At 46.3% G+C, this 12,049-nt stretch overlaps 1 protein-coding gene across 2 annotated transcripts in view; it reads left to right on the top strand.

Moving 5' to 3' along the window:
- S100PBP (S100P binding protein) overlaps positions 1–12,049 on the top strand; it is a 40,895-nt gene that overhangs the window by 1,901 nt on the left and 26,945 nt on the right. For both annotated transcript variants that reach the window (XM_059729562.1, XM_014611137.3), the window contains exons 2-4: positions 5,382–6,743; positions 7,053–7,147; positions 7,934–8,040. In XM_059729562.1, the coding sequence (XP_059585545.1) occupies positions 5,511–6,743; positions 7,053–7,147; positions 7,934–8,040 (1,435 nt within the window). In that variant the 5' untranslated portion in view covers positions 5,382–5,510. The remainder of the gene's footprint in view (positions 1–5,381; positions 6,744–7,052; positions 7,148–7,933; positions 8,041–12,049) is intronic.

Below are 12,049 nucleotides of genomic sequence, written 5' to 3'. Positions count from 1 at the left end.
GCACTTTTCATTTCTCCTTGTTGAACTGCATCCTGTTTTCTGCCCACTTGTGCAACCTGTCTAGGTCTGCCTGCAGCCGTTCCCTGCCCTCTGGCGTGTCCACTTCTCCCCATAGCTTTGTGTCATCTGCAAACTTGGACAGAGTACATTTCACTCCCTCGTCCAAGTCGCTGATGAAGACATTAAAGAGTATCGGTCCAAGGACCGAGCCCTGCGGGACCCCACTGCCCACACCCTTCCAGGTCGAGACCGACCCATCTACCACGACTCTTTGGGTGCGACCCTCTAGCCAATTCGCCACCCTCCGGACTGTGTAGTCATCCATGTCACAGCCTCTTAACTTGTTCACCAGTATGGGGTGGGATACCGTATCTAAGGCCTTCCTGAAGTCTAAGTATACGACATCCACCCCTCCTCCTGTGTCCAGGCGTTTCGTAACCTGGTCATAGAAAGAGACTAGGTTGGTCAGGCACGATCTGCCCGCCACAAACCCATGCTGGTTTCCCCTCAGCATAATTTGCCCTGCCGGGCTCTCACAAATGTGAGCCTTGATAATTTTTTCAAAGACTTTACCAAGGATGGAGGTGAGACTGACCGGCCTATAATTGCCCGGGTCCTCCTTCCTCCCCTTTTTGAAAATGGGGACCACGTTAGCCCTTTTCCAGTCTTCTGGGATTTGGCCCGTGCGCCATGAGCGTTCGAATATTCCCGCCAGTGGCTCTGCAATGACGTCGGCCAGTGCCTTCAGCACCCTCGGATGGAGCCCATCCGGGCCTGCCGACTTAAAGGCATCCAGTTCTTCCAAGTGACTCTGCACCACCTTAGGATCTACGTATGGAAGTCTGGCGCCTTGCTGCTGCCTCTCTACAACCCCAGTGAGAGACTTGTCGTGCCCCTCGCTTAGGAACACTGAGGCAAAGAACTCGTTGAGGAGTTCAGCCTTGTCCCCCCTGTCCGTCACCAATTGTTTCTGCCCATTTAGCAGGGGTCCTATTCCTCCCTGGGCCTTCCTTTTACTCCCAATATATCTAAAAAACAATTTCTTGTTGTCCTTTACTTGGGTTGCCATCCTCAGCTCCTTGGTAGCCTTGGCCCGCCTAACTGCCTCCCTACAAGCACGAGCAGAGGAGGTATATTCATCTTTAGTGATCTCACCCTGTTTCCACTTTTTATGTGCTCCCCTTTTGGCCCTTAGGCTGCCCTGGATTTCTCTGGTCAGCCATGGAAGCCTCCTGGCCCCTTTCCCTCTTTTGCCTCGCTCGGGGATCGTCATGCTTTGTGCCCGAAGAATCGTTTCCTTTAGGCACAGCCACCCTTCTTGGGCTCCCATCCCTTCAAAACTCCTACTCTGCAGTGCTTCCTTGACTAATCGCCTGAGTGCATTGAGATCAGCTTTCCTAAAGTCTAGCACTTTCACCCTACTAGTTACCTTACCCACTTGCCGTCTTATGTTGAATTCTATTATAAGGTGATCACTGTCTCCCAAATGGCTACCGATCTGGAGGTCCCCTATCATGTCACCTCCCGTCGCCAATACCAGATCCAGTATGGCATTCCCCCTAGTGGGACCATGCACCTCCTGTGTCAGGTGGAGGTCCTGTACACAGGTTAGAAACCTGCGTGAGCGATGGGACCTTGCTGTCTGTGTCTCCCAGCAGATGTCCGGGTAGTTTAGGTCCCCCACGACTACCGCCTCTTTAGCTTTTATGGTCTCCGAGAGTTGCCTCAGGAGCCCCGCATCTATTTCTTCCCCTTGGTGTGGGGGTCTGTAGCAGACCCCTACCACCAAATCCCTTTCTCCTTGCCCCCCATGTAGCCTAACCCACAATCCTTCTACTTCCTCAACCTCGGATTCTGTTTTGATGAGGGTTGATGTATATTGCTCACTGACATAAAGTGCAACCCCCCCCCTTTCTTCCCCGACCTGTCCTTCCTATACAATCTATAGCCCTCAATATGTACTGCCCAGTCATGTTACCCGTTCCCTGTTTGAAGTTCCCGTTCAAATCTGGTTTTAAAGGTTTGCTGCCTGAGAACAGCTACGTTATTATCTGTGTTACTGAGCCCAGTAATTATCGGTCTGGACTCATGCTGGCGTACACAAAGCACCTGGGTCTATTGCCAGGTGAGCGCCAGGAGAAAGTAATCCAATCAACCTCAAAAAAGCAAGAGTGTTGAGAGCAGGATGTCCCTCTGAATCCCCTGCTTAGATGCCCCAACAATGGTAGAGCTAAAAAAATTGCCCTTTCACTTGTTGGGACACGAGAGTCCCTTTTCAGAGAGGTAACAAGGGGCGGGGGCAGGAGCTTAGGGCTTAGGTTTTTCGAGTGGGGGGCACGGTTCTGGTGAAGTTCTGCCTCAGAAAACTCGGGAAGCACAAGAGAGACTCATTGCTTTGGTTGGTCTCTTAGAAACAACATATAAACTGAGTGTAACATTTCATAGTATTGTGTGGGTACAAAGGGAAACGAGTGAACAATAGCAAATGCTATTGAGAAGAAAAATGTTATAAGGGAAAAGGTTAATTGGCAGCGAAAGCAGGGGCAGGCCAATAAAAAGGCATAAATGGAAGCACAGTCTAGGCAAGAGGACAAAAGGGCACTGAGTTATCCTTAGCCCAGACCTTGGTTTTGGAGCTTTGCCTTTCTGCATTTAAGGATGAGAATCCCACCTGCATCTGTCTTTTTTTACATCTTGTTTTTACCCTTCAAAATTTCTAATAGCTAATGTTAACAAATATAAGCTAACACCCTGGAAGGATCAAGGAATCTGTTTCTAAGCACCTGGAGGAGAACAAGGTGACATCCAACATCAAGAGCAACGTATACCCAACCAGCTCAGTTTCCTTCCATGACATGTTGATTGGCTCTGTGGATGGGAGTACAGCATCCTGGGTTGGGCGCTGCACTTCAAGAAAGATGCAGACAAAGAAAGTCTAGTGAAGAAAGATAAAATGATGAGAGGTCTGGGAAACATGATATGCAAGGAAGGGCTGAAAGAACTATAATTATGTAGTCTGGAGCAAGGAGACGGAGGGGGACTTTGATTAGTGTCTTCATATACCTGCAGCGTGGTTATAGAGAGGATGGAGATGGTCTGTTTTCTGTGGTCACAGGGGACGGGACAAGGAGCCAACGGTCTTAAATTGCAGCAGGGGAAATTTAGGTAGGAGATTAGGATGAACCTTCCCACTATAAGGGTGGCTCTGCATTAGAACAGGTGACTCAGAGAGGTTATGGAAGTTTCCAAGAGCAGATTAGGCAAGCACTTGACTTGGATGGTTTAAATAGGGATGCTCCTGTGCTGAGCAGGGGGCTGGACTAGATGACTTGCTGAAGTCCTTTCCAGTCCACTGTTCTATGATCCTACCAGCATCTCATTTAATGTATTCCTTGCATTACTGGGAAGATCTCCTCTACAACTCGGAGTAGGATTCTATTCTGAAAATAACTCCTTAATTCAGTAGGCTTGCCCGGTGTGCATTCAGTTAGATCTGCTCTACTCATAGATGTATGTTTTTCCTTCGGTTGCTCCTCCAGAGGCAGCACAGCTCTGGGGGAAGGAGCTGGCTTGTATGCTGGCTCACGCATCAACAGTCCCATTGTTACCCAAGCTATGCCGTCAGAATCTGTTGACGTGAGCCAGGATACGCAGTACTCGGCTTGGCTTTCAGAGTGAAAGGTGAGTCAGGCAGGATGTGGCAAAGACCAGTTATCTTTTTACATGTAAACTGAGCACATAAACAGGATTGAGGGCTCTTGTTGCTAATATGGGTCCAGCAGAACCTTAAAATAGAATGAAAGACAGTGATTTAAGTGTTATTGGTCCACTGAAGCCACTCGTAGCAGACTCGCTTACCCTGCAGGGACAAGCTAGTTTGTAGCTTACACTCACCTTTTTAGGCTCCTGTATCTAAATTGCCAAGCTAGGAGCAAATACTGATGGATGGGTATTTGTACCATATCTTCCTTTTACCTTTACTGTTTCTTGTACATGCTTCATATTCCTCCTGTGCATTTTTTATGTATATGAGGTTGTTCCGGTTCATTCTCTGGTCAAAATATTACTGTGGATGATAGACGAAAGCCTTCTGAACAGAGGACTGCCTCATTTTCTCTTCTATATAGTGGAGCTCCCTATCAAACCCCTCCTCTTTGGAATCCGTAGGTAGTCAAACCAATGGCTTTGAAGAATAAGGTCACAAGGTATTTCTTGAATCCATTTGGTCAAAGGGGACAGGAAATACTTCCCACAAATACAGACTCATTGATTGGATGGGAATCAGATAAATATTGGGCTTCCAGCTTGAGGTCTCTTAATAGAGTAAGAATGCCTGAAAACATGAAATTTAGAGATATGTAGTAAGACTAATGCAAGGTTTTGTTTGCAGTTAACAAGTTCTCTGTGCATTGTTTTTCTCTGTGTTTCTATGTGCTGATTAAGTATTTAGGGTGTACTGTGGTAGAGCAGTTGTAATTAGGGAGTAGACATACATGCTGTCTTCCGAGTTCTGCCCTGAAGTCGCTCCATTATTGGACTGGTGCTTACCTCACCTTTTGGGCTTTGTTTTCCTGTTTGAAAAAAAGTCTGCTGCTTTTCCCTGGGTAGAGGAGGGGAAGGAAGGTTAGTGAGGCTTCATGTAATACTTTAAAAGATGGGTTGCATTACTTAAGTGAAAAGTGCTTTGGAAAGGTACAAAGCTATTTCTGCAGGTAGGTTTGAGCAGTGGGAGGGGTTACACTGAATAACATTAGCAGCTTCAAAGAAACAGGCAAGATGATTAGTCTTTTTCATGAAATGGTTCTAATTAATGCTGGTTATTAAAATTGGTAATGGTAAATAAGCAGTTTGGCTTCAGTTGGACTCCCAAGAGCCCCTTTTTGCATGACAGATTGGCTGCTAGAACATCAGTCTTTCTTTCTACCTCATGTTTGAGTACCTTGAGCAAACTCATTCTACTATATCTTCCTCTGTTAGTGTTTATTTAAGCTATAAAGGCCAGGAGTGGATGCAGCAAAGATCAGGGGTCTTTAAATGTTGGGTTGTTTCAATCAAGGATGGATTCTAATAGAGCTGTTCTCTTGCTGCTGTATCCAAAAGGTGTAAATGTGATTAAGAGAAGTAGTAGACGTTAAAAAGCAAACAAAGCAAGAGATGGTATTTCCTTGAGTGTCAGACTGTAGAGCATTCTTGATTTCAAAGCAAATAGTTGGGGGATAAGCATTAGGTACTCTGTGCTAAGTGAATACTTGCCTCTCCTAGGCAGGAGAAGGGGGCATCGCTTTTGCAAAGGGAAGCAGCTGGCAAAGGAGTAACTGTAGCTGAGGTAAGAACAGATGAGAGATTTTTTTTTAATTACTCTTGATGTTTTCTTTTTGCAGGCAGGTGGGAGCCATTTTGTGACTGACTCTCTGGAAAGAGAGAGCACATAATCAGCTGCTTGGGACTGAGCAGGCACTGCTTCAGAGCAGAAAGTAGTGAATCACTGAAATACAGAGCCCAAAAGCATCATGGCAAGCTGTTCTTCTCTGCCCTTGGGGCCTGGCTTATCTCATGAACTTGATAACAGTCCAGTGCCTGGAGCCAAAAGGGCCTTGCAGTCTCCAGACGGGGCTCAGCCTGAGGAGTCCACTAAGAAACGTTGCCAGCTGAATCACTACTGCAACACTCCATGCCCATTGGAGAAACTACTGCTGAGCTCCCCAGATTCTGCTTGCTTCCTGGCATCCTCTCACTGCCTGGATGATGCTGAGGCAGAAAGCCTTGTTAACAGATCTTCTCTGATGGAAGATAGTGCTGTGGTCCTTTCTCTAGATACAACAAGGTGTTTTGATGATAGCATGCTTGATGATTCCTTGCTGGAACCGACAGACAGTGAACAAGAGGACTCTTCCTGCAGTTACACTGAGGAGGAGATCCAGCAGATCTTGGCAGATGATGACTTAGAACCTGAGCCATATACCTCTGGCAAGTTTGCTGTAGTCAACCTAAATGTAGGTGGAGAAAATATGGAGACAATTAAAAGTAGGTGGACTTGGGAATCAGGGGCACCCAAAGATGCAAAGACATTGAGGACCAAAGAGGAAGTACTAAGTGATGTGTCTCCCTCCTGGACATGTTCTTCTGCTAGCTCTAGGTGCTCTGGTCTGGACAAGGAAACTGCAAGTCCCAACTGTGAAAAGTACTTGAGTGCAGACTGCTTGAAAATGAGCCAAATCACTGGCACATTGTTTGACTCTGGGATGGAGGAACTTCCAAGTGTTACCCTGATTGATGCTGTCTCTCCACCTCAGATGAAAGGGGGTGATGTGTTGGAGGAAACTGAAAAAGCAGCTGTGCCAGTAATAAGAAATCATGTACAAAATGCAGATAAAAGTAGCACAGAGGATAATGAAATCTGCTGTAATAGCCTGGCTCTTGAAGAGGCACCAGAGCTTCCAGCTCAGCACAGTCTGGATGCAAATAGTTTGGAAAATCCACCAGTAGAAATCCAAGAATCGTTTGGCTGCTGCAGTGCGCCCATGGGAACTTCCACACACTCGCCCGACCTTGTCTGTGACCAAAATAAGGATGATGTGGATGATTCTGCACCAGGACTGCTACAGCATCTGAAAGCCTTTAGTAGTGCCTCAAACCCGGACCCTCCAAAATCAACAGAAGGTGGCTTATTGGAGAACATTGGCTCCCAAACGGAGGATTTGGGGCAAGAGTCTTCAGTGTCTGAACTGACAGACAATCTCAAAGTAAACAAAACACTTGGTCTCTTTTCTGTGGAAAAAGCCTTGGGCAGCACTGGCTTATCTCAACCCTGCTTTATAAACACTTTACACTTTCAAAGCTGTCTTGCAGTGGTTGCAGCAACATGTTATAAGTTTGTGAAACAGAGCACAGGGGTGCTGGGTGGGGGGATGACACAGGCACTTCCTCTTATAAATATTGCACTTTTGGGATCGGTAAAACTGCCTGAGTGCACACACAGGTGCACAATACGTATGAATATGTAAGAAATTGTATATTTTGATGTGTCTTAACTATTTTCTTCCTCTGTCCAGTTAAACACTGTAATCTCGAGCCAGAGCTGTGGAGAAGACACTCCCAGTGGGAAGAAGCTAGGCAAAGTCCTTCCTGTGCCACAGATGGAAACCAGGTAGTGTTTTTATGGGCCTCTGGCTACCTTAGCTCAGTGCTGATCTATGGAGAACTGGCTTGTTTTGTGGTGCTAACTCTTCTGGCATCCTTTTGCTAAGTTGCATTACAAGATAGGAAAATAGTTAAATGTATTTAGGATGCTTTTGCCTTATGGGTGACTTGTAAAGCTAGAGAATCTAAGCTGCCCTGAATGGAAGAGGAAGTATTTGAAATGCTGTCAGCATGGTCCGTGCTGCGAGTGTTTGAGAGCCCCATGGCACTTTATCCCTTTGGTTCCAGCAGATGGCAGCAACAACACAGCTGATGGAAATAGGGAGGGAAGCTCTCTGTCAAAGTGGACAAGAAGGCTTTCTTTGAGAGAGGGAAAGCTCCATCTTCCCTTACTCTCTAATGTACTACTGTGTCTGAAACTCTGGATTCATTGCACCTGCTTCAGCTCTTGGTGTTACTCCACTGAGATGTGATATTCCCCATCATTACTATTCCGAAAGGGACCTTGTGTAACTGTTGATGTCCTCTCCTTTAATGGGGACAGTGCAGATGTTGAACTCCCCTGATCCTGGGAATGCCTTGCCAGATCTCTTGGCTGGCTCTCTCTTTCCTGCTTTCTCCAGAAATACCTTTCTGAAGCTTCTCCAGAGTCCTTCTTCCAGCTAATGAGTCCAGAAGAGTAGTGCTTTGAGGAGCTTGTTGTCTGCGTAGCTATAAGGCAGATCTGTTTGTTGCATGTACCATTGCTTGGCAGGTCCTTCTGAGAAGCTAATGTTGTCTCTCTTATTTAAAGACTGAGGCGACGGCTGTACACTTCTGAAACGGAGCTTGAGCAGAGGAAGCGAATCTATATTCGGTGCGTGCAGGCCCACGTAAGGACTCCCAGGGATACTACACAAGGTAACCTACAGCTCAAGGTTGCAGTATGGTGCTGGGAAGAGCTGGCAGTACCCTTAGGCTGCCTTCTGTAAAGCTGGCTCAGACGCTCTTGCTTGCAGGCAGTACTAGGAGTAGCATCACCTTTGCTTCCAGGGTCTTCATTGCACAGAGGTCCTGTATAGTAATATTCATAAGAGCTGGGGTAAGCAGGAAGGTTGCATGCATTCGAGTCACGTGGCAGTGCATGCATGCTGTTGTACTTTGGCACTTTGGGCAGTGAAGCACTTGTGTTGCCTATGAACTGGGAGAGGAGGACCTGAGTTCTGGCTCTGGTGGTGCTAAGGAAGGGAGACCATTCTCTTCCGTCTGCCCTGTTGGACCTGGAGCTATGGAATCTTGAACTTGAATGCCAAGAGGTAAGACTTGCAGCTCTTGCTAATAAATTCCAGGCCTCGGACTGTTCCCCTCTTAAATGGGTCATTCTAAGGCTATTACTGACTTGTTAAAAAGAAAAATCCCTCTTGAAAAAACAGGCTTGACTGTTGACTGAAGAGCAAAGCATAAAGGGATTGTGGGTGAAAACTCGTGAGGTTAAAGAGGATCCATCAGCTTTCAGAGATGGCCTCAAACCAAGTGGATTCTTTGGGCTCTTCCCAAATTGTCATTTCTTGAGAGTTCTATGAAACTGACAGTCGTGCTGCTCATCACATGGAGCCTCCACTTATCCGGGCGGTGCGAACAGCTGCATCGCCACAGGGCTGCTTTCCAGTGTATGAATATGGCATAAGTAATGCAGAGGGGGCCACGTGAGGGAAGCTAAATCTGATCCGTTTTTCCTTCCTTCCGAATGAAAAATGCAAGACGTATGTTGTGAGTCATAGCATGTCAGGCAGGAGCCACTGACGAATGAGCTTGGTGGCTGAGGTGAAAGCTCCATTTTGCCAAGGAAGATTATTGCGTGTAACACACGCACCTCTTTTATTATTAGTCCAAACTTCTATCATCTCAACAAGCAGGGAGGATTTTTTCCAGTTGGCCTAGGAGCACCTTCTTAATGGTTTGGGTTTGATCCTGAATTTTATCTCCCTCTGCACATGCCTAAATCAAGCAAGAATTTATAATTGCTCTTCTACCAAGTCACAGAACATATAGGGGTTTTGAGTAATTTCAAAGAGAATATAGGCTTCAAAGCCAACCATCCACTGATTTGGTTCTTTCTGGAAAGTGGTAACCAAGCAGGTGACTAGAAAGAATACTGGTACCTTATTACTGCCACCAATCTTGTTAGACTTGTCCTGTATATTTGGGTCACTTATCACTTGCATTGTGGTAGCATTGAACTTCACTCTTCTCCCTTGCACTGCTTTTCACTGCATCTCCTATCCTTCGTATGTATGTCTGTTCCTGGGGAGGGATCTTGTACTCATCTATGTGGCACCTAACACATTGCTGATGCTATACAAATTCAACTTTCCCATGCCTGTATAGGTTAAAACCATTTACAAGTAAAGTAGTCTGCAATCACTACAAACCATGTCATGCCTGCACGCTGAATAGCTTGAAGGGAGCCTCTTTGCTGAGGGGGGCAGCGAGCATGGGGGGAATTATAACTCTTCCAGCCTGACCACTTTTTAAGTGAAGAGACTAGTGAAAAATCAACCAGTGGCTTTGATTGTCAGCATTGCCCTCAGGAAGTGGGGAGTAGTCACTCTGAATGAATAGACTTGTTTGCAGCTTTCCACATGAATCTAAATGCTGCTGGGACTGGGTCCTAGAGCCCGTGAAAATAAGATATGATTTGAACATCTGTTCCAAAATGACTGGCTGGAACTGCTAATAGTTGACCACAAAAGAAAACTGCCAGCTGACCGCTTGTTGGTATTCGCACTTCATTACTGCCCTTTATTCAAACCTAAATAGAATCAAATCCTCCTTGATGAGCCTCTCATTGGTGATTCTGGTTGGTCCTTTCTCAATCACCACTACTGATGAGGCTCCTATTTTTGTAACTCGAGTTGAATATTGTATGGCTCTTGGCACAGTGTGCTACACAATGCTGCTGTTAGTCTGGGCCCATAAGGGAGATGTAGCTGAGGACTACTTTTTAAAGGACAAGTGAAGGACAAAATGGGGAAAGCAGTTTCCCCTCCTCACTGGATCCTTCTCTTGCTTTTTGCCCGGATGTCTGTACTCCAGTAAATCTGCCTTTGCAGATCATTAACACTGTAATTGTGCATGTCCAGTAGTGCTTGCACCACCTGCTGCTCAGACAACTTTCATGGCGCCATTTGGACTGGGAACGTTGAGTCCAGTCCTGTGTTATGATGAAGCCACCCTAGCTCTTCTAGCCTGGTGTGGATTAACTTCTTTCCGGAAGGGTTTTTCAAGCACATTTCTATTACAAATTCTCTCCAAGGACAGGTTAATGCAACACTGAAGTCCTAGAATGAGGGCTCCCTCTTCTTGGAGGGGACTTGTTCATCACTGTTCTGGAAATGATGGGAAGAGGAAGATCCACCTTGTCAGGTGTCATGGGGATCTGTTAAGACTTGGTTTTATTTAGTATCTTAAAGACACAGCAGCAACTGACACTGCCACCAGTCACCCGCTGCCAATTTTCTGGACCCGTAGGGAGCCCTGCAGGCTGGATAACACCATGGGTTGAGCACCACTGGTTAAGACTAATAAATAGCGTATTGCAGATTTTGGGAAGTGTTGTAAGTGAGAGATGAAATGCAACAGCATAAGGGACTTGGGGAGAAATAAAGAGAGAACATCTCTCTGTCTGTCTTGAAACACTTCCTTTCATTTTGGCTGGAATTGAGCTTGCTGAGGAAAGAGGCAATTGTTGATTTACTGGGGCTCCCTCCATTTGGCTATAATGGCGTGGGAGGGGAAAAGATCTAGGGTCTAGACTCAGCTGTCCTGAGTTGGGCACCCCCCTGGTATAGCCAAACCCAGGGAGCGGTTTGAACAGATCCATTAAAACTATCAGAATTGCCTCCCTAAAGTCTCTCAGCTCTAGTAGGGAGACTAGGGAGTATGGCTGATGTTTGTAAAGCCAATAAGGGAAGTGGCTGCTCACAGCAAGATGAGTTGTGTTCTAGAGCAGAGGAGCTTCCAGGAGTTGGCTGCTTCATAATAGAGTCAAACGTGCATCCCCAGCAAAGGGAGAAGCTCCTGTGGAATATGAAAGCAAAAGCTTCTGTAAGGGGAAGCCACATGCAGTAGAAACTACAAAGGCTGGTGGTTTTAAAAGGAACTTTTAGGCTACTGACCTGACTTCGCAAAGCCCCAGATCCAAAAGCTCCCACTGAGAACATTTGGAGCTGCCTAGGTTTGAATTTCCTTGAAAATCTGATCCTAAATGTGTATAGCCCGATACCTTAGCTGTTTGGGAGAGGTGGGGATGGAATACACCTCTCAAAGCACAATGACTATGGCAACTTGCTTCACTTCTGTGTTTTCCCTCTGGCCTTGTTGTACTTGGTTATGATCCTTACTGCTTACAGAAGCATTGAGATCCTTGGATTCAATAGCACCAGAAGTAAAAACATTATTGAACTGTTTAAGGCAGGGTTAGGCAAAATGTGGCCCGGGGGTGGGATGCAGACCGTCAGGCCATTCTATCCAGCCCGCAGGGCCCTTAAAAAATTTAGAAAATTAATATTTATCTGCCCCTGGCTGCCTGTCATGCAGGCCTCAATGGCTTGCCAAAACTGAGTAAGTGGCCCTCCGCCCAAAATAATTGCCCGCCCCTGGTTTAAGGGGTCCCAATACCAATGAGAACAGATGCTTCTAAGAAAGTGCAGTGGATTCTTTCTACTATGGGCCCCTCTCCCCCGGCCAAAATTACTACTAATGTGAAGAATTAGTTAGTTGCATGGTATTGGCCCTCATGTTCAGCTGTTGAAGGCAGCTGCAAACTTTAAATGACTGCTTAGGATTGCCTCTCTAGGATGGCATTTGCTGCAGTCACCAATTGAAAGGAGAGGTTGTTCCTGTTTTTGTGAGTGGTGGGGGAGGTGTT

Source organism: Alligator mississippiensis, chromosome 6 (assembly GCF_030867095.1).
Source record: "Alligator mississippiensis isolate rAllMis1 chromosome 6, rAllMis1, whole genome shotgun sequence".
NCBI classification, from domain to species: Eukaryota; Metazoa; Chordata; order Crocodylia; family Alligatoridae; genus Alligator; species Alligator mississippiensis.
The sequence above is the reverse complement of the archived record's forward strand: the minus strand, read 5'-3'. Positions and strand labels throughout refer to the sequence as shown.